This window comes from Rattus rattus, chromosome 10, assembly GCF_011064425.1.
Source record: "Rattus rattus isolate New Zealand chromosome 10, Rrattus_CSIRO_v1, whole genome shotgun sequence".
NCBI classification, from domain to species: Eukaryota; Metazoa; Chordata; class Mammalia; order Rodentia; family Muridae; genus Rattus; species Rattus rattus.
In genome coordinates this window covers 53,388,212-53,415,800 of record NC_046163.1, presented here as the reverse complement: position 1 = coordinate 53,415,800, position 27,589 = coordinate 53,388,212, and the positions used below count along the sequence as shown (strand labels likewise).

Sequence of the window (27,589 nt, the reverse complement as noted above, 5' to 3'; positions counted from 1 at the left end):
TGTGATCGTTGTTAATAACGTACCTTGGCTGTGCTATTGTTACTAATAATGTACCTTGGCTTTGGGCTACATTAACACTACTGGCTTTTTATTTTTCTCTGACATTGTTCAACATATGCTATAGCAATGATACTTTTTATGTTGTTGGGACAAAATACCTGACTATGTAGCTATGTCTTAAGAGAGGGTTTATTTTGGCTTACAGTGTAAAGGCATACAACCTGACTCTTCAAGAAAGGTATAGTGGCAGTAATTCAGGTGGGACTCAGCAGCAGAAGGAAGGAAAGAAGAGACGGGAATTAGCAGCAACTATCTACCCTGTGGGATGATGTCATACGGATGAGGCAGTTACAAGAGAGAATGAGGCCTGTCATTGAGAAGGAAGGATGGGAGGGAGAAAAGTTTGAGGGAAGAGGAGGCGACTGGAACGAAAAAGACGGGAGACGGGAGGAGACTGCAGAGAGGCCTCGGTGAGAACATGGAGGCTGACGTTAAGATTCCACTCTGTGTATTTACAGGTTGTTATGAGTGTTCTGAAGGGATGGATGTTTGTAGGGCTTTGTATGTTTAGGTGGGCAGTTATATCTTATCAATTGGACCAGAGGTTTTTGTGTTGTGCGTTCTTTCCTTTGGAGAACTGAGTTTGTGGCGGCAGAGACACTGGGCCGGAGACGCGGAGTTTGGGTGTGTATTTCTGGCAAGATATCTAGCAGATATCTCGGAGCACTGCAGTGCCAGACCTCGTGGGGTGAAAGAAAACCATTTAATATAATTTTACAACAACACTACCCTAGTGACTCACCAGCCGAGACCTAAACGTTTAAATAGCAGGAGCTAGGAGGAACACTTTCCATATCACCGCACAACATTCTCCTAATATGGTAAAACATACTGGTTATAGGGTACTGTGTCGTGTGCTCACAGCTGCCTGCTGTTGTCCTATTTAATTTCTGGGTATCCAGCCATAAGCACTAAGAGAAAAAGATGGATGTCCACCCGATAACCCTTCCTGACCAGCTCGTTTTTCATTGCAGGATGTTCTGGAAGCTCTCGCTGACCTTGCTCCTGGTGGCTGTGCTGGTCAAGGTAGCCGAAACACGGAAGAACCGGCCTGCGGGCGCCATCCCCTCGCCTTACAAGGATGGTAGCACCAACAACTCAGAGAGATGGCATCACCAGATCAAGGAGGTGCTGGCCTCCAGCCAGGAGGCCCTGGTGGTCACCGAGCGCAAGTACCTGAAGAGTGACTGGTGCAAGACGCAGCCGCTGCGGCAGACGGTGAGCGAGGAGGGTTGCCGCAGCCGCACCATCCTCAACCGCTTCTGCTATGGCCAGTGCAACTCCTTCTACATCCCGCGACACGTGAAAAAGGAGGAGGACTCCTTCCAATCCTGCGCTTTCTGCAAGCCCCAGCGTGTCACCTCGGTCATCGTGGAGCTCGAATGCCCGGGTCTCGATCCACCTTTCCGAATCAAGAAGATCCAGAAGGTGAAGCATTGCCGGTGCATGTCCGTGAACCTGAGTGACTCTGACAAGCAGTGAACTCACCGCGGCAGGATGCAAGCTCAGCCTTGAGCACCCTTCCCCCTGGGTTGCACCACAGCCACTTCTGTTGAGCTCACTCACACTCTGCCCGGTGTCCCTGTCAGCAGCAAATGCATCTCTTAGGGCTAACAGCGTCCTTGTCACAAAAACGGACCACAAGTGAAGCTTTGTCGACGTGTCCCCGATCCACCCCAGGCTACACTTGTGTCTCCAAATCCATGTTTTGCGGATTGGACACAGAAGATGTTGGTAAACTCCACTCCCAGAAACTCGACAGGACTTTTCAGGAGATGCACTGCCATCCGGGATTGACGTTTCCACCATGTGGAAAAGCCAGTCTTTCCCTGGCCACATCCTACACTCCAGCTTGACCCTTCCCTGGTGAAGGATGCATGACTCTTCTGTTGCAAACTTTTGTTGGCCACCAGACCTCTGTGGTGTGGGCATTCGTTTTTCTGACCTGGGAGCTGCCCAGCTCTGCCGCTGCTGTAATGCCGATGCGGGCAGCATCTCTAAAGGAGATGCTCACCTGCAAGGGGTCCCGGAATAAGCTTGGTACCCATGAGGACAAGCCGAGCTAAGTGGATCAGAAAATGGACTTCCCTAGGAACTGTACTGAGCAGGCAAGACTCCCCACACCTCTGGACACCACCATGTCTTTTTTCCTCCTCATAGACCCTATCTGAAGCTCAAGATAAACTCTGGTGCGCATGCTATTCCCGCTGCCATGGTATCACTCACAAGGTTTCTGTATTAATGTCAGTTTTATAATTGACCTATCACGTTAAAAAAAAAAACAGTTAAAAGTATTATCAACATATTCATATATCAAGTCACGTGTTTGGACTCTAGCTTTGCTGCACCATTCTGAATAGGGAGTATAAGCATGGAGTGATCTGTGGAAAAACTGCCAGGTCAGCAATTCACTGCCCCCCCATCCCCAAACCCCCCCACACACACACTTTTTTCCAGATTGAGCAGGGAGGTGGGACACGTCATGATTTTACTTTTAATACATCACAGAAGACACTAAATAAAGCTTTGTCACATAGTGTAGAAATCGGATTAGGACAGATGGCACATACAGAGGAGTCACTAGGAAGCTGTAAATCTTGAAAGATGAGATGAGACCTGGTACTGTTTTCACTGCCATTACACAAAGCAAACAAATATTTTCTATTAAATGATACGGAAGAATATACGGTATGGAGACTTTTTTTTGACACAGGCAGAAATATAGAGCAAATATAGAGGGTAGTAATGTAGGTGAACTGTCCCTCAGAGGACAGCTTCCTTTACAAAGAGTAGACCCCTAAAAATACCAAGAAACATTTCAGTCATCTTCAGTTTTGCTGAGGAGTTGTTGAAGTCTCTGTAGTGTGGTCTTTTGACGTGAGGACTTTAAATTATTTATTTTCCTTCAAAATTACACTCAAGTTCTCTTTGTGCAATTTTTCCCGGGGAGGCCTCCCTGTGCATGGCATGTACGGAATCTGACAAATGTGAATGAGAAGCCATTGGTGGGAATCAGAATATGCTCAAACCCTTGGGTTGATCATTTCTGAGTCCACGCTCTTGCCAAGAACGGGTTTCCTAGTATGTGAGAGAGACGATCCGTAAGCTGGTGGAGACTCAAGCTTCGGGGTACTTAGCAATGATGTTGGCTCTCCAGTCCGCCACTCGGAGAAGGAGGGTTGTGATGAGCTGGGGAGGGTGTGTCATGAAGCCTTTTGCCTGGATTGCAATGCAGGTTTTCTAGTTTAGTTACATCTGCCACACAGTGACCCCAAGTATAGAGTGTGTGGTTTTGAAGGGGATGTTAGCTTCAGAAATGAGAGTGCCCAGCCTGGGAACAGGAGAGAGAAAGGAGGGGAAGTGGAAAAAAAAATCACAGAGGGCTAGAAACCCCAGGGATGAGGGCAAAAAGTGAAGAGGGGGCCAGAAGTCAGAGCTACAGTTTTACACTTTTAGCAGAAAAGGTCAAGCGAGAGCCAGAGCAGAACATGCAGCAGAAAAGCTGTGAAGGAGATTATGAGTGTCCTTAATGGAGGATGATAACGTGTAACCAGAGGCTGAGGAGAAGATTCTCACACCCAGCTGCAAAGCCAGCCCATGTTATTCTATTAATGGGACCCACACATTAACAGGAAAAGTTAAGTTAGGAACCCACAAAGTATATACGTGAGCACTCTTTTTTGATCCCAATCGTGGGTGTACCCATGAAGGCTATATGATATGCTATGGTCTGAGGCTGTTTCTTGGCTTATTGTATGTATACAGTTTACCTTTGAATGGCTCAAATTGTATTTAAATTTTGTCTTGTTTATAAATGAAGAAAAGCTATAAGTATAATGTAATTATTTTATAGGTATACTATTAAGTTATAGAACAAATAAAGATACTCTAGGATTCTATGTGATCCTGGCATCATGTGCCATAAAAGCTGAATTCTGCACTTGTATCCTTGGGTAGCAAAGGATTGTGGTGCACCCAGAGTGCATTTATCCAGCCTCTGGGAGTTCACCCTTGGCTCCTATCACAAACGTTCCTTGGGGGCTTGAGATCTTCTAAGAGAACCAGAAACAGGCATCAAGCAAGCAGATCTGATGGGGATGGTTCTCACATCCAGTCCATAGGAACTTCAAGCCTTTTTTTGAGACACCCACCAGTTGAATCCAGAATGTACTCACAGTGTTCTTGGAAGAAGAGATATTGAATGAGAAAGCTTTGCACGAAAGATGCAAAGAGAAGTCCACTGTCAGTTTCCTCTTCTCTCCTGTAGCCAGTGCACCACACTCATGTCTTACAGAAGCCAGAAATTGTGTTGTTTGGTTTCATTCTATGTTTACTTTCCACGGGTTTCGACATTTATTAATTTAAACACATCTCGGCCTCACAGTGTTGTCATTTTCCTGCAAACTGAGTTATCTGCCATTTAAGACATGCAACAATCAATAAAAGAAATAAAAACCTTGATAAAATTGCAGACGCGTGGTTCACTTTACAGCTTGAATGATTTAAATTCAACACAACAAGAATTTATCTTAGTTTACTAAACAAGAACATTCCACTTGGATCAGTGGCACTACTCTTGCTTAGTCTCTAGCATGGCTGACTGATCTCTAGGTTGTAAAGTCAATGAAAATGTTCTACTCTGCTGACTGTGCAACTGAGAGTGTATTTCTAGCTAACTTAGTGTGATCTATCACCATTGATTATGTTTTGCTTGGGAGATAATGATAAGATCAGATCATAAACAATGTAACCAAAGCTTGTCTATCCTCAGGGTATCCTCCAGATCTTCCTTAAGCCCTCCCCTTACCAGGTTCATGGCTACAGCTTCTCAAACACAGTAGACATCTCAGCCATGGGACCAAAGATGAACTATGTGAAACCTCATAGCTTCTGGTGGTTTCTGGAGTTTCCAATATAGGATGTGTGGTAAAACAAACAAACAAACAAAACCAGCCCCTAACCCTTCCCCATATTGCTGTATCATTCTTTGAATCCTGAGGTTCCTCTAGTCAGTCCAGCTTTATTCCTAAACTGTACAAGGCTCTCTTGTATTTGTTGAATATCTGTGGTGTCAAGAGAGTTTACTGGATCAAAGAGGAAAGTATATCCATTCTATCTTGTCTGGTATCAAAGGTATCCAGAATTCTTGTAGTGTTAATCATCCCATCTCAACAGTATATTGTGTAAGTGCCTAAGAATTTCCTGCATAGGATTATTTCACCCGTATTTCTTATGTAGCCCTGTTACATGACATTTTTGCATAGTACAGAATACCCACAAAAGCCAGGTCTCCTCCAGCTATATTCTGACAAGAATTATGACAATTTAAATGTACTAGAGGCAACAGAATAAACAAACTGGGTGTCCATCCCATAGGGAAGGAGATTTTGCCTTGTTCTCTTGCTCGAAGATAAGGGCAAAAATCCCAATTGCTACTCTGGTAGAGACCAATTCTAGTGTTGGACTATGATTTCTTGCCATTATCATTGCAAGAGCCAATGTGTGAAATAAATAGGACAACATAGGAGTCAGGACAATATTAAATATTTCAGCATTTCATTCACCCCCTCCATACCACTCCTTGCTTTGCTGGGGTTAGGAGCCGTTTCAGAGTCTAGACTTGAAACTCTCCACAGTAAGAATTCTTATCTAAGGTGAAAGAATCAATGTGATATTTCTTCGAACCTCCAAGGGTATCCCTTCTAATTTTGCATTTGGAGAGGAGACACCAGATCAATAGGTTTCTCTAAGAAATAGCTCTCTAAGCAATGGCCCACCAAGACCCAGTCTTTAGCTATGATTAGAATACCCTTTATTGCTTCAACACTAATAGGTAGCCATGGTGGCTCATTTATATTTTAGGAATTAGTGTCAATTACAACCTAGGAGTAAAAAAATCCTCGAAAGCATCAAATAGTTTTCCTTTGCTCTAAAGCACATTTACTTAGGTGGTTCAGTATTCCTAGATTAAGGTGTAGGGAGATAATAAATGAATAGAGTTGTCCTGGTATTTCAGATCTTTGCTCAGAATGGGTCATGCCTCCTGCCAATGAATTCCAAGTATGACCTGGAAACTGGGAAGGGATTGTAGCTTTATCCTTTCACGTTTTCCACTGACTCAGGGTTTTACTACTGTGAACAGACACCATGACCAAGGCAACTCTTATAAAGACAACATGTAATTGGGGCTGGCTTACAGGTTCAGAGGTTCAGTCCATTCATCAAGGTAGGAGCATGGTAGTGTCCATGCATGGTGTAGGAAGAGCTGAGAGGTCTACATTTTATTCCAAAGGCAAACAGGAGAAGACTGGCTTCCACGGAGCTAGGATGAAGGTCTTAAAGCCTATGCCCACAATAATAGACTTCCTCAAACAGGGCCACACCTACTCCAACAAGGCCACACACACATCCTAATAGTGCCATTCCTTGGGTCAGGCATATTCAAGCCAGCACAACCACCATTGCTGATATTTTTATTGTGTCCATTAAGCAATATCCTTCTTATTAGTCCACCTACAAACACTAGAAATTTGCCTCCAGAAACATTATATTCTTTTAATCACCCCCAGAACCACTAGGATTCTATCATGCTTTGCAAAAACAAAACTATGTGTGAGTGTGAGTGTGTGTGTGTGTGTGTGAGAGTGTGTGTGTGTGTGTGTGTGTGTGTGTGTGTGTGTACATGCGCATTGGGGGTGTCTGGGTGGTTGATATTGTTATTCTTCTTATGGGATTGTGAACCCCTTCAGCTCCTTCAGTCCTTTCTCTAACTCCTCCATTGCCATTCATATGCTCAGTCCGATGGTTATCTGCAAGTTTCCTCATCTGTATCAGTGAGGCTTTGGCAGTGCCTCTCAGGAGACATCCATACCAGGCTCCTGTCAGCAAGCATTTCTTGGCATCAGCAATAGTGACTGGGTTTGGTGGCTGCATATGGGATGAATCCTCAGGTGATGCAGTCTCTGAATGGCCTTTCCTTCAGTCTCTGCTCCACTTTTTGTCCCTGTATTTATAATAAAGGGCTAATATCTAATATATACAAAGAACTCAAGAAGTTAGACTCCAGAGAATCAAATAACCCTATTAAAAAATGGGTATGGAGCTAAACAAGGAATTCTCAACTGAGGAATTTTGAATAGCCAAGAAACACCTAAAGAAATATTCAACATTCTTAGTCATCAGGGAAATGCAAATCAAAACAACCCTGAGATTCCACCTCACACCAGTCAGAATAGCTAAGATAAAAAACTCAGGTGACAGCAGATACTGGCAAGGATGTGGAGAAAGAGGAACACTACTCCATTGTTGGTGGGATTGCAAGCTGGTACGACCACTTTGGAAATCAGTCTGGAGGTTCCTCAGAAAATTGGACATAGTACTACCTGAGGACCCAGCTTTAACACTCCTGGGCAACTACCCAAGGACACATGCTCCCCTATGGTCATAGCAGCCTTATTTATAATAGCCAGAAGCTGGAAAGAACCCAGATGTCCTTCAACAGAGGAATGGATACAGGAAATGTGGTACAGTTACACAATGGAGTACTATTCATCTATTAAAAACAATGACTTCAAGAAATTCTAAGGTAAATGGATGGAACTAGAAAATATCATCCTGAGTGAGGTAACCCAGTCACAAAAGAACACACATGACATGAACTCACTGATAAGTGGATATTAGCCCCAAAGCTTGGAATACCGAAGATACAAGTTACAGACCACATGAAGCTCAAGAAGAAGGATGACCAAAATTCAGATGCTTCAGTCCTTCTTAGAAGGGGGAACAAAATACTCATTGGAGGAAATACAGGAACCAATAGTTTTAAATTAAGGAACAAGAATACATAGCATTATTTGGTGTACATGAAGATCTCTTCCCCCCCCCCCCGAGGGCAACTACAACTGGGGCGGGGGCACTATTTAGTATTACAATGCATAGCAATAGATCAAACCTCAACCCCTTCATACAAATGTATTGTTTGTTTGTTTTGTTTTGTTTTTATTGTTTTATCTTCCTAAATTTTAAATATGCTTTCTTGCTATGTATCCATATTAGCATGCTTAATTCACTGAGACTAAATCCCTTTCTCTATTATGTAGAATGGAAGTCTTTGTATTTCTGTATAATTAATCTGGATTATAGCTTTCCTTTTTATTGGTTATTTTATTTATTTACATTTCAAATGTTATCTCCCTTCCCATTTTCCCCTCTACAAACCCCCTATTCAATCCCCCTCCTCCCTGCTGCTATGAGGGTGCTCCCCCACCCATGAACCCACTCCTTCCTCAGTGCCCCAGCATTCCCCTATACTGGGGCATCAAGCCTTCATAGGACCAACGGCCTCCCCTACCATTGATGCAGATAAGGCCATCCTCTGCTACAGCTGGAGCCATGGGTCCCTCCTTGTGTACTCTTTGGTTGGTGGTTTAGTCTTTGGGAGCTCTGGAGGGTCTGGTGGGTTGATATTTTTGTTCTTCCTATGGGGTTGGGAACCCCTTCAGCTCCTTCAGTCCTTCCCCTAACAACCCCATGGGTCCCCATGCTCAACCCAATCATTGGCTGTGAGCATTGTAGCTTCCCTGCTCTTCTAGAGTCATCCCAGCAGTTATCACTATCTCTGGGCATTTTCCATAGAATCAGACCCCAACACTGCTTTTATCCTGAGAAATACCCCCCCTCCCCTTTGGCCCAGCAGCCTCAGGACCCTGGCATTCCCTATGCTTGCACTGGATTGCTGAGCATCTCCGTAAGCGTCTCTCATTTCCTCGTGTTGTGTGGCTTTTCCTAGATACAAATGTAGGTTCTTCTTAGATTGAGCACTGATAGCAGATACAAGAAACTCTTCTATTCCTGTCTAACATGGTAAATGGACGAGTTTATTTAGGACATGGTTGAGGGGTTACTTATACGGGAATGAGTGACTCTTATGTAGCTGCATCACTGAAAAGCCTACTCCAGTATGGATGGTGGAAAGAAAAATGGTATTTTTGGAGCTTTCATCCAATGTGCACATGGCTCTATTGAAAGTCTCCTCACCCGAAGCAATTTGCTGCTAGGAGAGGTGTCTCATGGGTCTTGTGTATAGCTGAGCTTCCTGAGTATCTTGTTTTGTAGGTTTCCAGGTTTCATCAATAGGGGTTGGAACCCTTGACTTTCAGAATGTTGCTGTCCACCTGAGCCAGAGGAGGCAGAGGAGGAAGTAAAGAAAGAAGGCTTTCAAGATTCACCACATGGACTTGGTGGAAGCTCTTCCACTTCAGGATAGAGATGGGAGCCCTGAGGCCCTGACCCCGAGACCCCAAGGCCTGGGTCTTGACCAGAGGTGATTTGGATTCCTGTAACTGTTTGGTCTATAGTGAGAATGAAGCAATTTTCTTTTTCTTTGCAGAAATGCAACAGGGATTTGAACTAAAGCCAGCATGGGAAAAGACATGCAAGTGGAAATATCATGACCAAGTCCACGACCATAGATAAGACCCGTAACAGAGTTTAGAGGACTCGGGGTCAAAGGAAGCATGGGAAATACTTCTTGCAATGATGAAGAAGAAGAAATTGGAGGAAAGGAGTAGCATTCCTCAGGAAGGCTACCTTTATGGGACCTGATGTGAACAGTGACCCCCCTCAACCCAGCAGCTCCCTCTTTTGCACAAACTACTTCTGTCTGTCATGCATAGATGCTTCTACAGAAAATTCCAGCTCGTCATCTTCCTAGTGGCAACCATCTTCTTCCTAAGCTACTTTTGTGTATGTGGATGCATGGTGATGTGTCTACCCTGGCTCGAAAGCATATGTCAGAGGAAAACATGTGGGCGTTGGTTCTCTTCTTTCACCTCTGGGGCTCTGGAGATGATTTACTTCATCAGGCTTGGTAGCAAAGCCTTATCAACCTCATCATCACACGCCTGAAAGGATATTCTTAATCTTCCTTGGGCAGGAGATCTGACAGGGTTGCTATACTGTAAGGTAAATGACCCTCAATGTGTTTTCTCCTTGGTTAAATGTAACGGGTCAGATGAATGTGCTTGATATTGGAAATGATATGGTATCAATATTAATTATTAAACCCTTCAATATTGGTTTATTCTTCAAATTGTGTCAAATCCAAAGAATCAAAGAAATAACTGAAAACAATAACAACTTCTGTTCCTTCTCTTTTCTTAAGTTTCAGCTTTGTTCTTGCAGGATCAGTAAATGTTGTCTCCAGAAATTCCTCCTAAGTGAATTCAAATCATTCTGATGTTATTTTATTTAGATCGCATGGAATCCACACATTCACAGGCTAGCCTTGAGCTCTCTGTGTGGCAAAGGAAGACCTTGAACTTATTAACTTATTCTCCTCCTTCTACCTGCCAAGTATTAGAATAGGTGAGCCCTGCCACACAGCACTTATGAACTGTTAAAGATGCAGTTCAGAACTTCAAGTATGTCAGACATGAAGTTTAATGAAGTTAGACACACTCTTTCCTTGTCCATGCTTGGCTAGCAAATCCTTCCTATGAGGCCAGAGTTCAGGTGCTACATAGTGTTCTCTCTCATTCCTGGGGTTCTTCCCTCACTTCTCAGTGATTTGACTTAAGGTCTACTCTATGAGATGGAAACCATGTCCAACACTGCTTGGGTGACCAAGATCCAGAGACTAGATATCCCAGGGATCAAGGGTAAAACCAAGTACTACGGATCTTAGAACAACAAAACCATAGTGACAAAATGACTCCTAATGATATTGTGTTATAGATCAGCACCTTGTTCAGCCAGCAACAGAGAAGCTTCCTCTGCTGCAGATGAGAACAAAGACTCATAGTCTGACATTATACAGAGAGAGAGAGAGAGAGAGAGAGAGAGAGAGAGAGAGAGAGAGAGAGAGAGAGAGAGAGACTACTTAAGGGTTCTTAACACCCATCTCAATCAGGTCACCAAGCTCCTTTGCTTCACACACAAAAAGCTTTGGCATTGAGGAATGTGGCTTCCCTCTGAAAGAGAACGTCTCCAGGTCTCCAGGGGCGTCCTCTCATCTCCTCTCAACCACACACTAGAGAATTCCCACACACTTTCTGGTCTGGGTTTTTGATACCTCTAATTTTAATCAAAGACGAAGTTAGCATTTTTGCTTCATGTTGCTTCAGGATAATTTCTGAGAGAAGAGGGGGTACTGGTTCCAGCCCCTACAGCATTTTAAATCATTCCACTTTTTCTATTGTTTTTACTTGTACTGTATAAGTAAAGATGCATTTCAGAAAAAAGAAAGAAGAAGGAAAAGAAAAACCCAGTCTCCCCATGTCGGAGTTCACAGGGGGGGGTTAGGAAATGGAAGAAATCACAGCAAGGGACAGGACACAGGCCATGTGTGCACTGCTCTTCCAGAGCCATTAACAGTCTCTCTGCACCCCAAATCCTCCCATCTGACATCCACACGCTTTACCATGGTTTGTTATATTTTTAAAGATAAACTTTCTGTCCTTCAGTTTAGTAATCTTTGCCCTCCTCTTTCTAGTATTTCTATTTTTTTTGTGACCAATATCCCCTAAAGATTATATGTACTTACAAACGTGCACAAAAAATTCTAAACACATTCAACATTCCTGTCTGTTCCCTGTTCAGTTTTTTAAAGCTCATGTTGCATATGTGTGTTTGTCTGGGGATAGATAGCACTGGCTCAAGGGAATTTTCCAGCTGTAAGAATACTGAAGGATATTAAGTCCCTGTTAGGTAGCATTGTATCTGGTATTTAACACCCAGTTTCTGTTTCTTCTCTTGAATGTAGGTTCTATGTTTTGTTTTTTTGTTTTGTTTTTATTATCTTTAATATTTTTTCAGTCCAGTCATTTCCCCATCCTCTACTGCCCTCTAACAGTTCCCAATCCCATCTCTCCTTCTTTGTCTCCAAGAGGATGTCCCCATACCCCCACACACCCCCACACCCTGCCAGGCCTCCCAATTCCCTGGGACCTCAAGTCTCTCAAGGGTTAGGTGCATCTTCTCTCACTGAGGTCAAACAAGGCAGTTCTCTTCTGTAAATGTTTTGGGACCTCAGACCAGCTAGTGTATGCTGCCTGGTTAGTGGCTAGGTCAGAGATCTCTGGGGTCCAGGTTTGTTGAGACTTCTGGTCTTCCTATGGGGGTACCCTCCTCTTTAACTTCTAGCCTTTCCCTATTTCAACCAGAGTTCCCAACTTCAGACCATTGGTTGAGTGTAAGTATCTGCATCTGTCTCAGTCAGCTGCTGACTCTCGGAGGGTAGCCATGCTAGGCTCCTGTCTGTAGGTACACCATAATGTCAGTAATAGTGTCTGTTACTGCCAAGGCAGACAGCAATTTCTGGTACATATTAATGGCCCAGTACTCATTGAATTACTCAGAGACAGAAAGGCAAGCTTATTAAGCATGTCTGAATTAGTTTCTTAAAATTTCCCAGCCATCTTGTTATTAATCTTTTAAAAAACACAAAAATGACTTGTTATTGTTTACAGTCTGGAGTTGATTTACTGTTTGAGTTCCTGTGCCCTCCATGACCTCTGACATCCAAGTCCTCTGGTTTCCTCACTGGTACATGCCCTCTAGCAGACCTTCCTGTGAGGTTTTTGGATAGTAAACTCTTGGTTTTTAAATTCTGAAAACATTTATCTCTTCCATGGACTGTCTTGATTTGCTGTTTTCAAATTAGCTCTTAAGTATTTTATTTCTTGCTTTAGGGCAACTGCCCCTGTATGGTAAGTGGTGTGCTCTTTCTTCCTTGAGGATCTGATTCAGTTTGACCTCTTTAGGTAAAATTTATTGGTATTTATTTGTCTCGACACTTGTTGCATTCTCAAGCAAAAAGCATGCAATTCCTTGATCCTAGCAAACTCTCAGCCATTGTTTCTTGAAGCTCTTTACCTGTGCTTTCTTAAGCTATTACCAGTTTTTTTTTCTTTTTGGGTCCTTGAGTCTCCATTTCTCCTGTGTCTTCTAATGTCTCTTGGGCATCATCGGCTTTGCCTTTTCATGTGTTCTAATCCCGAGGAATGCGTCAGCATCACTGTCCTGCTCACCTGTTGTCTCCAGCTCATGGAAATGTCTCTTTTCTATCCCCCTGATTAGCTACTTTATAGTTCATCATGGGCACTAAGCATAACTGTTTGTCGTTCCACTTCTTCAGCAGGACTAAGTCTACTCTCCCTTGTGAGCATTTTTCCTTGTGGGCCTAGGGGCTGTGGGGATTTGTCTGAGAGGGTCTAAAGATAATGCTTCCTCCTTTTAAAAAAATAGTTATTGATATCACTCTGAATTCACATCCAGCCTTTCTTGGTGCCATTGAGTTCCTTTGTGGTGTCAACACTGGGTGATAGATGTGGCCCAGTTTGGTCTGTTTTTTCCTGATGTCATACATGTAATATCAGCAATATCCTAAGGCCTCCAAGGTAGTTAGTTGCTCATACCCCGGTATCAGTATCCTGGGCTTTGGCTTGATCTTACTGCTCCAATGGGACATAACCATTTCCTGTTACCTTGTACAGAGATTCCTTTGTTTATGGACCATCCCTGTCCCTTTCCCTCTACTCTCCAGATCTATACTTTCCAAAATAAATTTAGTCTTTTATGACTATTTAGAATTTAAAAACTTTAACCTCAGAGTTGTGAACAAAGATTTATTTATTTAATGCATGAGTGCTTTATCTGTATGTACAACTGTGTTCCAGGGATGGTGTCAGACCCCATTGCAGATGGTTGTGAGCCACCATGTGCTTGCTAGGATTGCACTTAGGACTTCTGAAAGAGTAGCCAGTGCTCTTAATCAGTGAGCTACCTCTCCAGCTGAGTTATGCTTTTTAAACTATTAGAAAATTCTTTTATATTTGACCCTACTTAACTGCCTTAATTACGAGGAATCAGCTGCTTCTCCTTTCTACATTGTCATCTATTTGCCATGTATTTGTGGTTGAACAAGGGTTAGCTATGTCACGTTAGACATGACATAGCCTTACATAACCACATAACCTCAATAGTGACATAACCTCACTATTGTTTGTGTTTACAAAGTAAGCATGACCTAAGAAGATATGATTGTGTGTCCAGTTGACAAGGGGTGGACGTAGGATGGCTATTCTTGGTTGTCCGCTCCAATACATCTTGGAATTAAGTAAAATTCAACTGACTGAGTACACCTGTCGGGAACTTTCTTAACTAAATCATTTGATGTGTAAAGACTCACTTTTAATTAGATCTTTTTGGAGTGGGAAGATAAACTTTTAATCCAGATCTTTTGAGGTAGGAAGATACACTTTTAATCTGGGCCACATCTTCTGGTGGCAGCCTAGAGAAAATATTTGGAAGAAGAAAGCTTTATCTCTTTGTCTGTTTGTTCTTGCTCCTGCTCTGGCTGGTAAGATTATTCCTTTACTGTCATTGGAGTCTTACTCTGATGTATATTGAAGATCAGCTGAAACATTTGATCCTATGGACTGAAGAACGACTGGATTCATCCCCATAACCTTGACTAATATGATCCTCAGTCTCTACCATAACCCAGTCCCAACAAGAGACTTCTTTCAGTCCTCCATTTGTTTGCATCCTGTAGTTTGTGGAACAGTTAGCAGTTTGCCTTTCTTTAATAAATACTTACTAATATCTGTAACTTTCTAGAAACCAGAAAGACCAGTGTCAAGGGATGTCCTCTAGGAAGCAGTTACTAATTTCAGACATGATTATCAGTGACCTAGATATGAGGGGACAGTGGCTCAAGGTGAGGGGAAACGTGTAAAAATTTATAGTGGATGGGCTACTTCATTTTCTGTTGCTATAGCAGAATGACATAGAGTGCATACTACATTAGAGAAGTTCGTATCAATAGAATTTTAGAGCCTGGGGAGTCCAGGATCAACTGAGTGTATCTGGTGAGGGTCTTTCTGCTGCACGTGACCACGGCAGAATGTATCACAGGCAACACAGCATGAAATAGAGTGTTTTTTGTTTTCTTTTCCCAATAAGAATCTACTTTTTCAGTAATGACATAAATTCCCTTATAGCCAGAACACCACCCTTAGGTTCCCCTGACACAGATGGTTTAGGTATGAAGATTCCAATATTTGAACTTTTGGGGGACTTATACAGATCATGGGAGGTTAGAAAGGACTGACGGCAGTTTAGTCTGGCAGGAGGCAGGAATTCAGATGGGCTGAGCAGGGAGTTATAACCCAAGACAAAACAGGAACCTGATTGCTCTGTCAGTCACAGTCGAGATTTTGGATGAATGCAGGTCACTTTGATGTAACAACTAAGACCTTTGCAGTAGGAAATGCAGATTATCAGCTTTGTATTTTTGAACAAAAAATGGGTTTGATGTATAGATAAGAACTGAAACGAAGAACATTTTTAAATATGCCAGTAATTGAAAGACATCGTGATGCTAATATTGAGTGCAAACTTGACAGGTTCTGAGATCACGTAGGAGACAAACGTCTAGGCATGTCTTAGATGGGCTACCTGGGGTGGAAATGTCTACCCTAAATATTTGCAGCATTATTCCATTGGCTGAGGTTCTAGACTGAAGAAAAGGGAGAAAATACAATGAGAACTGCATTGCACCCCTCCTTCTTTTCCTCCTTCTTTTGATTCATGAATGTGAAGGCCATGTGATCAGTTACCTTATGCTCCTGCTACCCCTGACTGTATCCCTTTGAACTATGAACCACTTCTGCAAGTTGCTTTTCTCAGGTCTTTCTATCAAGGTAAACAAAACAAAGCAAAACTAATACAGTTATCAAGGCAATTCAAACCAGTTTGGAACTAAGACTTTCATGATCTAGGAGGAAAATGAGAACATCTTCATAGCAGGTACAACTAATAGTGTTGGGAGTTGAGTCCATGAAGACTCAAGGGAGAGTGAGATCTAAGGAATGATCCCTGCATCTGAGGATGGAGGCTGTTTCCTGAGATAGATAACATGGAAGAATGAAATTTGGAGGCACAAGATAACAAACTTGAATCTGGTCTTGCATATAATAAGTATTATGGTATAGTATTGCGTTGGAAATGGATATTAGGAAAGTAGAATGCTTGCTGGATCTCAGGAAAGAAAACAAATGGGTGAATCGTTAATATTTTATCAGGATTTCTGACTCAGGCAGCGTGATAGACTTAAGTTCCAGAATCCTGAAATGATTGATATTTAGCTCACTTCCCAACAGTATTCCCTGGAAAAGTTGAATACAATGTGTGTGTGTGTGTGTGTGTGTGTGTGTGTGTGTGTGTGTGTGTGTGTGTGTGTGTGTGTGTATGTATGTATTTAAAATATTTTATAAAACAAATATATTATATGCACACAGCCAACACAGAAATATTTTATTATTCATTTTATTTTCATATAAATTAACATTCTAAAAAATCGAAATAGAAACACTAAATACAGTATTGCACATAGCGATCTTTGTTAAATGCCCCATTACTTCATTGAAGAGTGGTAATGTCCACATCGGAAGGACTGAGGGAATAGGAAAACTACAAAACAACAACAGAAGAAAATAAAATACTACTGTTTCTTTGCACTTCAAATACAAAGTAAAAGGCAAGAGATCGTACTTTACATAAATACAAGTATAGCTATGATTTAGAACATTATTTTTAAGTTGCTGTCCATAACTGGTTTGCAATAGCAGTAAATTTTCCCCCTGTCTAAAACCATAACTCTCAATGAATATTATTAGCAGCAATTGAAAAGAACAACTATTAATGTTATACAAAACCCTCTTAATCAATTACGATCTGACTTAAATATGTTCAGAAAGAATAGGAAACTTACTGACTGTTTCCTGACAGTAGAGTGAGTAAAATCCCTCCCCAGGACCCTTTAGATGAGAGACAAACACATCCTCATGTCATAGCCGTAAAATCAAAACCCAATTATGTCAAAATATGCAGACAGGTATTTTACTTAACATGGTTCAGATAGATAGGATTCATCTATTTTTCTCTATCTTTTACAATAAGTGGATGTCAAAAAATAAATTTGACAATTTCATGAGCTTCACTTATTCAAATTTCCTGAAAATATTAAGTGAAGCTTGTGTATGTGTGTGAGAAAGAATGTGAGTGTATGTGTATCTGTGTATGAGTGAGAAATGGTGTGTTTGTGTAAGAGAAAGGAGAGAGAGAGAGAGAGAGAGAGAGAGAGAGAGAGAGAGAGAGAGAAAGTATTGCAGTGTTAGACATAGAGAGACATCTCATGATTTCAATTATCTCTGCTTCAGACCAGTTTTCATAGGGTCTCAAGAGAAATATTACAGAGAGCAACTTAAGCATGGGAGAGGCATGGACCATAACATATAGATGGTATTTACTTCTCAAATAGACACTTTGTGGTAGCAGAAGTCAAGTAGATACAATGGGTTCACTAGGAATAACCTTTACCCACAGGTCTAACCACATCCATGTAGAGTTCTGGTTGTCAGTAAAAAGGGAAACATTTTTGTAGCAACAAGAGAGAATCTCACAAAAGAAAACTATAGGTTAAGGTTCAGCATGTTCAGAATTAATGCCGAGATAGTGTCTCTTAGACGTACCACTTAGGTCTGTTGGCAGAATGCCACAATGTTTACAAAAAGAAAAGGTGTCCGATTCTCCACAGGTCTACTGCTTTTGTAATTTTAAAGGGACAAACAATAAATTTCAACAACCAACAAACTGTCTAGAGAACAGGAAGATTACGCAAGAGGTTCACAGGAAAATAATCAGGAGGGTGTAGCTTTCTTCCCTCCTTCAGGTCAGGTGGATGCTGGGAAAGTTGTTTCAATGACGTGCTTTCTTCTGCTGTTCACCCCTCAAGTTTTCATGCTGATCTTTGCTTTCTAATAAGAAACAAACAAATGGATTAAAAATGGAGGGGATTAAAAATAAAGAGGGGAAGGAGCTTAGAGCGGCCCCCAAATGGTTTTTATTTCTATTGAATTCTCTGGATAAACGTGAAAAGATCAGCTCATTCAGAAAACTTTACATGCATTGTATCTGATTCATCTTTAAATTTTTTTCAATTTTTCATTGAAAAAATTATGAAATACTTTCAAGGAAATCAGTTTTTAAAGTGTAACTTGTAACATATGTGAAGGGGAGGGGACAGCACGGTTCTGTTGTTCCAGATCCCACTTGCAAAGATATGAATACAGAATTAAAACCAGTGAACTGATTTCCTGGTGGAAATGTTTTAATTCTCTTCTCTTTCAAAGCAGCATAATCAGGGTTAGCTAATAATCATTGCTCTTATTCAATATGGCTTTATTAATCTTTGATCAGAAAGCAGCATGAGACGAATTTGCCATTAAAACTACTTTTGATACAGAAAACCCTTTGGGAAAATAAATTTTATCTGAACACAGGGATATTTTCTAAACAAGGCTTCTTAACCCTCAGGCAGTTTGAGTTATCTGAACTGTCTATTTTATTTAGACTATGTTATACTAATCCAATTCAAGGTGCTTCAGTGAGGGCTTGAGAGAGGTCTCAACAGTTAAGTGAAATTGTTTATGTAGAAACCTAGAGTTCAGTTCCTAGAACCTATGTGAAATCACTCATAACACTTTGAATCTCCAGCTTCAAGGGAGTCAAAGTCCTTTTCCCACCTCCTCAGGCACTTGTCTCCACATGTACAGACTCAATGGTTAATTAAAAATAAAAACAAATCATAAAATGCTTTTATTTGGTGTCCTAAATTTTCATCTAAACCAGCACTATTTACTTGTTCTGGCAACAAGAGATGTAGGACACCTTCAAAACCCTCAACAAAATGTCTACAGTACCAGAAGGGAGAACTTACCTTTATAATCAACATTTCTTTCTAAGAGTATACAAGTTGGTGGTTATTTTGTTTGTTTCTCATTTGTTTTGTAATGGAGGACTTGACCAAGGAGAATTCCTAGATCATCCTTCTAGACAGAGAGCCTCCTTAAGAGCATATCTCATTTCCTATTGAGTTTTAGGGAGCAAATCTCCTGTTAGACACTCTGGGTTAAAGAGCATCAGTGGCTCATGACTCATGTATAACGAGAAGTCCAGGCTATCCTCCTGCCCCAAGAAGTGGTCACAGGCTCTCACATGTTTTAATTCCCAAGTTTCAAATACTCAACCTTGAAACTGACCCAACTACAAAGTCCCAATTAAGGACATAAGGAGACTTTTGGAATTAGAAGCTCATTATCCAAAGAAAAGATAAATATGACTAAAATATTATTATATAACTGTATGTATTGCAAAGACAGTCACAAGCTGAAAACAAGAATAGTCAATACTTACAATCCCAGAGTCATGTCTCGGTTTTACTTTGTAGAGTGATTTTCCTTTCTTCTGCCTACACACTTCCTCAGCTTCTTTGACTCTAAGTGGGGGAAAAAGACAACTTATTTAAACAGAAGCCCACGGGGACCGCAGAAACCTACTTTATACCATGGGGTTAGAGGGCAACTCATTATTTGAATTACTGAGAAATAAGTCACACAGGAATGTCTCCGATATTTGATTTTAAAATTGAAATTGTTAGAACAGGTCACTCATGTGAGGTTGCAGGTCCTGGGATGGGATATATATATATATATATATATATATATATATATATATAATTTTTATTAGATATATTTTTTACTTACATTTCAAAGGTTATTCCCCTTCCCGTTTCCTGTCCATAAGCCCCCATTCCCTCCTCTCCCCCATACAGGTATTTCCCCCATCCATCCCCCTTACTGCCACTCCCATATTCCCCTGCACTGGGGTTCAACCTTGACTGGACCAAGGGTTTCCCCTTCCCCTGGTGCCCCAACAAGGCTATTCTGTGCTACACATGCAGTTGGAGCCCTGGGTCAGTCCATGTATAACTTTCGGTAGTGGTTTAGTCCCTGGAAGCTCTGGTTGATTGGCATTGTTGTTCTTATGGGATTGCAAGCTCCTTCAACTCTTTCAATACTTCGATTCCCCCCCAAGGGGGTCCTATTCCCAGTTTGGTGGTTTGCTGCTAGCATTGATCTCTGTATTGGACATGCTCTGGATGGGTCTCTCAGGAGAAATCTATATCCGGTTACTGTCAGCATGCATTTTCTAGCTTCATCAATTTTATCTAGTTTTGGTGGCTGTATAAATATGGGCCACATGTGGGTCAGGCTCTGAATGGCCGTTCCTTCAGTCGCTGCTCTAAATTTTGCTTCCATTTCCCTTCCTATGGATATTTTCCCCCCTAAAAGGGATGGAATATATTAAATAAATATAAGGGGGATCAACTACTACATAACTCAGAAATATTTTCATAATTAAGGTTGATCACATAAAAATTTACATAAAGATTTAAAATAACTTTGGATCCATTTTCTCTATACCAAACTCACCTAGACATAAAAAGACATTTGGAATAAAATTTGTGGACAGTTGCAGCAACTTCATCAAGCATGGAAGCAATTATCTATCGGAAGACAGTCGAAAGAATGACCCACAGTGAACAATGCCTTGGGGAACTGTGAGAGAGGTTCCATGAAAGGAAGGCAGAAAACCATTCGCAGATTCACGGTACACTGACCACACGGGGTTCTAGAGCTAGCTATCAAACATGTCTTATGAATTAAAGGTAAAGGTTGTTACAGGAGGCACAAAATCACATTCAAGAACAATCCAGGGAACAAGTTGCACTAAAAGGCCCTCAGATTTTTGCCCCCCCCCCCACCAGGAGCCTCTCTCACAGTTCCCCAGGCACTGCTCATCAGGGGTCATTCTTCTGACCATGTTCCAATGATTACCATTTAATTGATACAATAAATAAATAAACAAACAGGTAAGTAAATAAATAGAACGATTGCATAGTGATTACCCCTTTCCCACTGGTTTAGGAAATAAGGTCTTCTAGGCAACCCAGGATGCCCTGAAATCTGAAGTCTTGCTGTCACCTCCTAAGAGCTGAGATTCAAGGGTGTACTATTATTGCCAGTAGAACCTTTAACATGTCAAGATTTCTTTTTGTATATATGCTCCAAAGAAACACTCACTGGCCATCAGAGGCATCGCTTAAAAGAGAGTGCAACTTAGAGATTAACTCTTCATTACTCGACCTCACTATTGAACACTGGCAATGTCCTATCACCTCTAACCTTGGGACACCCTTAAAAAATAAAAGGACAGAACACAAAAGTATTACATCATGATGACAGACAAGTCCTTCCGAGGCCGTAGAGTACTTTGCTAAAACATTTCTTTACAGATTTTTATATATTATAACAAGTCACAACTGAATTTATTAAAGAAAGAGAAATAAACCTTCAAGGTAGGATTCCATTAATAGAAAAACAGGGCACAACAAAAAAAGAATATGATCTGTCGGGTTCATTTATTTTTTTACTCTTGTGATATCTACTTAAGAATAAAATTATTTAAACATGAAATATGTCAGAAGATTCTGAACAGGCTGTGACTTGACTTTAAGAAAAATATACCTTGTTGATTATATTTCTTGGGAGAGAAAAAAACAGTTCTTGAATAGTTTTCTTGGTCTCTGTAACAAATACGCTAATGACAGAATTTATCTCCTGATTCAACCTTCCTTAAACAAGAGAAGAGTCACTGATCCAGGCAGGCGTCTCAAGCATGATGTGAAAGTAATTCCTTTTACATACAACATCAAAATGCTGTTTTCCTAGTCAGTAATTCCAGAAACTCAGGACAGTTTAGACATTGCATTGTTACCACATTTATTACTTCCCCCCAAGCCATAAATTCCCTTTAATCCCCCCCTAAACATTTGAAGACAAAAACATTTTCTCTATAACAAACCAAGCATTTCAGAGTCACCATCTTCCTCTGAAAGAGCTGCCAGTAAATTTAAGCTTGAAGTATTTGGATAGGGAATTAAGGGACCTTTCTTTCTCTCTCTCTTTTTTAGCACTTAGCCAAAATCCAGTAGATCCCCCTTTTAAATTTGCTTGGAGTCCTTTAAAACATTTCATAACACAAAAAAAGACTTCACAAGTATTTAGATCCCCAGAGCATCCTGGTGTTCGCTCTGCTCTATTTGCTGCAGTTTTAGAACGTATCTTGGTTAGGATCACAGGAAGCTGATCTTAATACAAACATATTTAATTGTACATGAAAGAAAGTCCGGCCATTCCTTACGGTAGAGCCCATGACAACTGCAGAGAGTGTGCGTCAAGGTGGCGTCATGGGGTCCTTTAGCTTGTTTGTTCATTTGGCAAATATTTTTGGAGCATCAACTCCAAGTCAGGCCTTGGTGCAGCTTCGGTTTATAGGGACAAATCAACTGAACGTCTATAGACCAGAGGCCTACTAGAGCAGAGCCAGTAATCACCGTGTGTGCTATGGGCGACCCTCGGAATTTGTATAAGGTCCCAGAGGAGGCTTCTGTATCGGTATTTGGGAATTATAAAAACCACTTGGGAAGTATGTTGAAGGTTGACTCTTTCAAATAACCAAGACAGCTCAATTGTTCATATTTTTGAAAGATAAATCATTTCAGGATGAAAGAAAGGGTAGAGGAAGAGACCAGGAATCCCATTCTGCACTTCAGAAAAGAAAGTGTAGTTTCCACTTCTTTGGCCATAAAATCTCTACCAGGTAAATATTCCAAATGTGCCCTTATCTGTGTCTTAGTGCCTGCATGGTGATCATTTCATCTTAGGCACCTTGAGGTGCACACTGGTGACCTGGGGAGGTGGAACGCTGAGCACTGGAATAAACAGACTGCATTTCTACTTTGAGCTTATTCTGTGGGGAATCTGCCGTAATGCAAGTCTCCAAATGCATGGATATTTTCAGACTGAGTCCCTCTGAGATATAGGGGAAGCATCTGGGGAAAATGATGCAGGCAGCCTGTGAGCACCACTTTGCGAAACAGTGCTGGAAATGGCCTAGACTTCTTTTACAGGACAGTAATCTCTCTTCAGCCCTCTTATTCAACAGAAGACGAGTAAACATGTTCACCTCCATTCTTTTTTTGTTGAATTTTTTCCTTTTAAATTAATTAATTACATCCCGCTCCCTGACCTCCTCCAGGTAGCCCCCTTCCATAATTCTTCCTCCATAACCCCTCCTCTTCTCATCTGAGCAGGTGCCCCACCCATATCCCCCCAACCCTGGTATCTCAAATCCCTGTGAGGCTAGGTGCTTCCTCTCCCACTGAGGCCAGACAAGGAAGCCCAGCTACTAGAACTGCAACTACTGGGCTGAGTTACTGCTCCTCTTTCTAAATGCCAACTGCACTTCAATATCTCTCTTGCAAGATGTCTTTCCCTTCACACTGGAGATTGGATCAAAGAAAGTATCCCTGGAGTTCAGATTTACAGCCAAAATTGGCAAAAATGAATGAAAGGAAGAAAGGAGAAAGAAAAAAGAAATAAAAAAAGTTCAGAGCTCAGATTTACTACCAGAATTGGAAGTGAGGGAGGGAGGGACGGAGGGAGGGGAAGAGGAAGAGGAAGAGGGGGAAGAGGGGAAAGAGGGGGAAGAGGGGGAAGAGGGGAAGAGGAAGAGGAGGAAGAAGAGGAAGAGGAGGAAGAGGAGGAGGAGGAGGAAGAGGAAGAAGAAGACAGGATGAATTGATTGAGCATGTACTTCAGTTAGTAAAGTGCTGGTGTAGCATTCCCAAAGCCCAAGGTCTGATCATCACCACAAGGCCAGGCACAGTGGTACGCACCTATAACCTCAGCACTTGGAAGCAGATGCAGAAGCATCCAAAATCCAAGGTCCTTCTGAACTGTGTGCTTTGTTAACCTGTGACATATGACAGCTGTCTCATAAGAAAGTAAAAACAAAAGAAATGCAAGACGAAGCAAAGAGAAAAAAAGAGAGAAATGAATGCAAAGAAAGACAGAAATAAGAAAGCCAGACAAGTTGGTGAGGGGGGTGCAGGAGCTAGCTCTCAAGAGGAGCATCTTCCCAAATGAGCTATCTCAGCAGATTTTGTCACCTGTCACTTTAGGTCTAGTATATAAGTTCTGTAGGTCATTTATCTGCTTCTTACTCTGGTTCCTTTCCCTCACTCCGAGAAGCCAAACATTTAAAAATGAGTAGCAATTTGGGATCCATCCCATGTATAGGCACCAAACCCTGACACTATTACTGATGCCATCTTGTGCTTGCAAACAGGAGCCTAGCATGGTTATCCTCTGAGAGGCTCTACCGACAGCTGACTGAGACAGATGCAGATACTCACAGGCAACCACTGGGCTGAGGTCAGGGACCCCTATGGAAGAGTTAGGGGAAGGACTGAAGGAGCAGAGCTGAAAAGGATGGCAACCCCATGGGCAGAACAACAGAATCAACTAACCTGGACCCCTGGGAATTCCCAGAGACTAAGCCACCAACCAAAGAGCACACATGGGCTAGTCACTTCCCAACCCTGCCCTTGACCAGCACATATGTAGCAGAGGACTGCCTTGTCTTGCTTCAGTAAGAGAGGATTTGCCTAATCCTGTAGAGAATTTATGGCCCAGGGAAGGGGAATGCTGTGGAAGAGTGAGGTGGGGGTGACTGGGTGTGTGAGGGGAGGTGGGAAGGAGGACCCTCTTAGAGGCAAAGGGGAGGAGCAATTGGGTGAAGAACTTTAGGAGGGGGGGCCAGGAAGGGGGCAGCATTTGGAATGAATATAAATAAAATAATTTAATGAAAAAGTATATCACTAAATAGATCAGCAAATCAGTAAAAAGAATTGCAAGGAAGAAACATTTCTAGCAATAAATTAAAAGCAGCAATTTTTACTAGTCCATTCAACACTGTAATAATTTGGAATGGGGGGTAGAAATAGAAGGAGAGACAGCATTTGGTTTACAAAAGGCCATCACCAAGAACAGAAAAGGTTCCCGGAGAAAGGGAACCACTGGCTAGGGTGAAGGTAGTGGTCTCCTACTTCCGGACATCATCTACAACCAAGTTCAACCAAGTGGTAGTTCATCATCTACAACTAAGTCCCTCTTTATTGAAATGGAGTAAGAGTACGGCCAAGTCTATGAATGCTGTGAGGAGGCACCAACAGGTCTATGCATGACTAATGATGATAGATTCCTTTAAACAGAGCTGTATACACAGAACTGGGAGCAGGACTGCCAGTACGTTAGTTAATTGAGATTCTGTCCTCTTAACGAACAAAAAGGAGAAGTAAAGATGTTAGCATTGCATCTGTGATTGACAGGCTCATTTTAACCATCGGGACACCCCATCAACAGTGTAGACAGTAAAAAGAAAATGCGTGCAGATCAAATCATAGGAAAATAAAAAGAAAGTACTCATTCATCATGTTTAGTGATTTCAAAAAACAACACAAGAAGCAGAGATGAGAAAACAGGAAATGGAGCACTATCTAAGAGGAAGAAGGGATATTAGACAGTACATAATGTCTATAAAGTTTACTGTAAATATTTTTTTTCTGTAATCGTTTCCTATGATGCTTCAGAAACAAAGAAAACTTTATATCTCTGCAAAAATGTCCAAAGTGCACATTTATTCCTTGACAAGAGGACCAGGAGGTGTCACAAGAAAAAGTGGTGTTCTCTTTCTTTTAAGAGAACAGTTGATAGTGACCAGTGATCAAAAGATGTATAGAATCATGTATATATATATATATATATTCTGAGGAACATTATACAAAGATCTCTGACTACAAAGCTGCAGCTTTGCTGGAATTTACCTAAAAACTCCTACACAGAGTTTAACATCTCCAAAATAAATTTGTAGATATTTTCTGAACTGGGGTTATTTACTTTCTACACAAGTATATAGGATTTGCATTTTTACTCACAGAGTATGTGGGTGGCTGCTGCTTCATTTGGGTTTAGTGTATTAAGCTTAAAAGCTGCTACACACAAAGGAGATTTGAGCCCGGGAGATGGGAACAATTTTCAGGTTTACAATATCACAAAGAAGATATATATGAGTAGGGAAATAGAGAAGTAGTTCTTGAAGGAGTTGTTAACATCAGTTTTAAATTTTCATCATTTTTATACAAATAAAACCTTTAAACTATGTCTGTACTAAAACTGGATTCATTAAGCATTTTTTTTTAAATGAAGGGAATAGCTTTTCATTTCTGTTCTAGTAAAGATGCATTTCCCACCCTTGAACCATCCCTGGCCCCAGACCCATTTATTGTCAGGCAAATATATACAAAATGTTCAGTGTTGTTAAGTTTGAAAACAGTCTGTGAGATGAGCAGAGAGATAGACTCGGATGCAGACAGAAAAGAGAAGCCAGACATCCCTGTAGCCTGTAGACAGAACAACTTCTATCCACCTTTGAAGGCCACTCTGGCCACAATCTTATCAAGAAAAGATACACGGTCTGGTCGTCATTCAACAGGATGGGGAAGGCAGCTGCTTCGCCATTGGTAAACATTAATAATTTGGTCTACAAAAGTCAATGTGGCAGACAGTCATGTCTCACTGGCCCCGGAACAGCTTTCTGGGCGTGAGAGTCTTCACTCTGGGAGTCAGGAGGTTTGTATGGGAGAGAGGTGTAGATTGAGTCTGGGGCAGACACTTCACAGGTCTAAGATCCCCCTTCATGAAGAGATAGACCTAGCAAGAAGCTAACAGCACAGAAAAGTGCCTTTCCTGCCACGCCAGAAGGCACGTTACCAAAATATAACACGGGGTCTGCCAAAATATAACAAATTATTACTTTTGCAACCTACAAAGTTGGAAGAGAGAGGCAGAGATCTTAGACCATGGTTGGTTGACAGGAATGGGTTAAGACTCCTGGGATTCTTCCAGGCAGATCCAACAAAGCTTCCCGATGCCCTGTGGAGTTAAAGGTGATTTAAGCAAGTTTATTCTGCTTTATCTCCTCTGTAACCCAAAGGATCTCCAACTCACCCATACAAACCATAAAGGTTTGTTAAATAATAAAAATAACCATCCCAAAGTGCTTCTCATGACCAGCAGGAGCCGGTGTGTCGGCTTCCCACAGCACTCGTTTCTGATTAATTTTCAGCCTGTCAGAGAAGACACTGCATTGGCCCCCTCCAGTGTTTACGGAAAACAGCAAGGATGAGTTCAAGCAGATTCAGACAGCAAGAAAAGCAGGTTTTCAATACACACCTCCACTGCTGGAAGCCAGAGTGCAGGCGCTACGGCTGTGGCACATGGGAGACAGTGGGCAGAGAAGAGCACCATGCTTCGGGGCCTGAGGGGCCTGACCCCAGGACAAGGGAGCTGGCTTCACACTGAGGCACACATCATAGTTGCTCTACCTCCTCCCAAAGCGCTTCTCTATTTCTATCAGTAATGGGAGCTGCTTCTGAGAAACCCTCCTAGCTCCAAACCTCATTCCTGACAGTTGGATATGCTGGCTCCATTGTATCCTTAACAAAACTACACACAGATTTTTCAGATTTAACAGAGAGGATTGCTACCAGCAGTTCCTGGGAGTATTTCCGTGAGGCTCTATACAGGTGAAACCAGATAAAAGGAACACTTCTTTACTTACTTTTAATTGTGTGCCTATGTGTGCATACATGTGTGTGTGTGTTCAAGTAGAGTCCATGTACTGACTTCAAGTGTCTTGCTCTATTGTGCTATCCCTTATT

At 41.6% G+C, this 27,589-nt stretch overlaps 2 protein-coding genes across 2 annotated transcripts in view; one reads left to right on the top strand and one right to left on the bottom strand.

Moving 5' to 3' along the window:
* The first annotated feature begins 973 nt into the window (after window positions 1–973).
* Grem2 (gremlin 2, DAN family BMP antagonist) lies at window positions 974–4,528 on the top strand. Its single transcript, XM_032915412.1, has one exon. The coding sequence runs from the start codon at window positions 985–987 to the stop codon at window positions 1,540–1,542; it is 558 nt and encodes a 185-aa protein (XP_032771303.1). The 5' UTR covers window positions 974–984; the 3' UTR covers window positions 1,543–4,528.
* Window positions 4,529–16,371: 11,843 nt separating this feature from the next.
* The window catches only part of Fmn2 (formin 2), a 309,451-nt gene continuing 298,233 nt past the window's right edge, over window positions 16,372–27,589 (bottom strand). The window contains 2 exon segments of the mRNA XM_032914755.1: window positions 16,372–17,879; window positions 19,318–19,399. Coding sequence (XP_032770646.1) covers window positions 17,853–17,879; window positions 19,318–19,399 — 109 coding nt within the window. The 3' untranslated portion in view covers window positions 16,372–17,852.

Bases quoted from the DNA above. Each gene is read 5' to 3' on its own strand.
- Grem2 (XM_032915412.1), top strand. From the start codon at position 985: ATGGATGTCCACCCGATAACCCTTCCTGACCAGCTCGTTTTTCATTGC.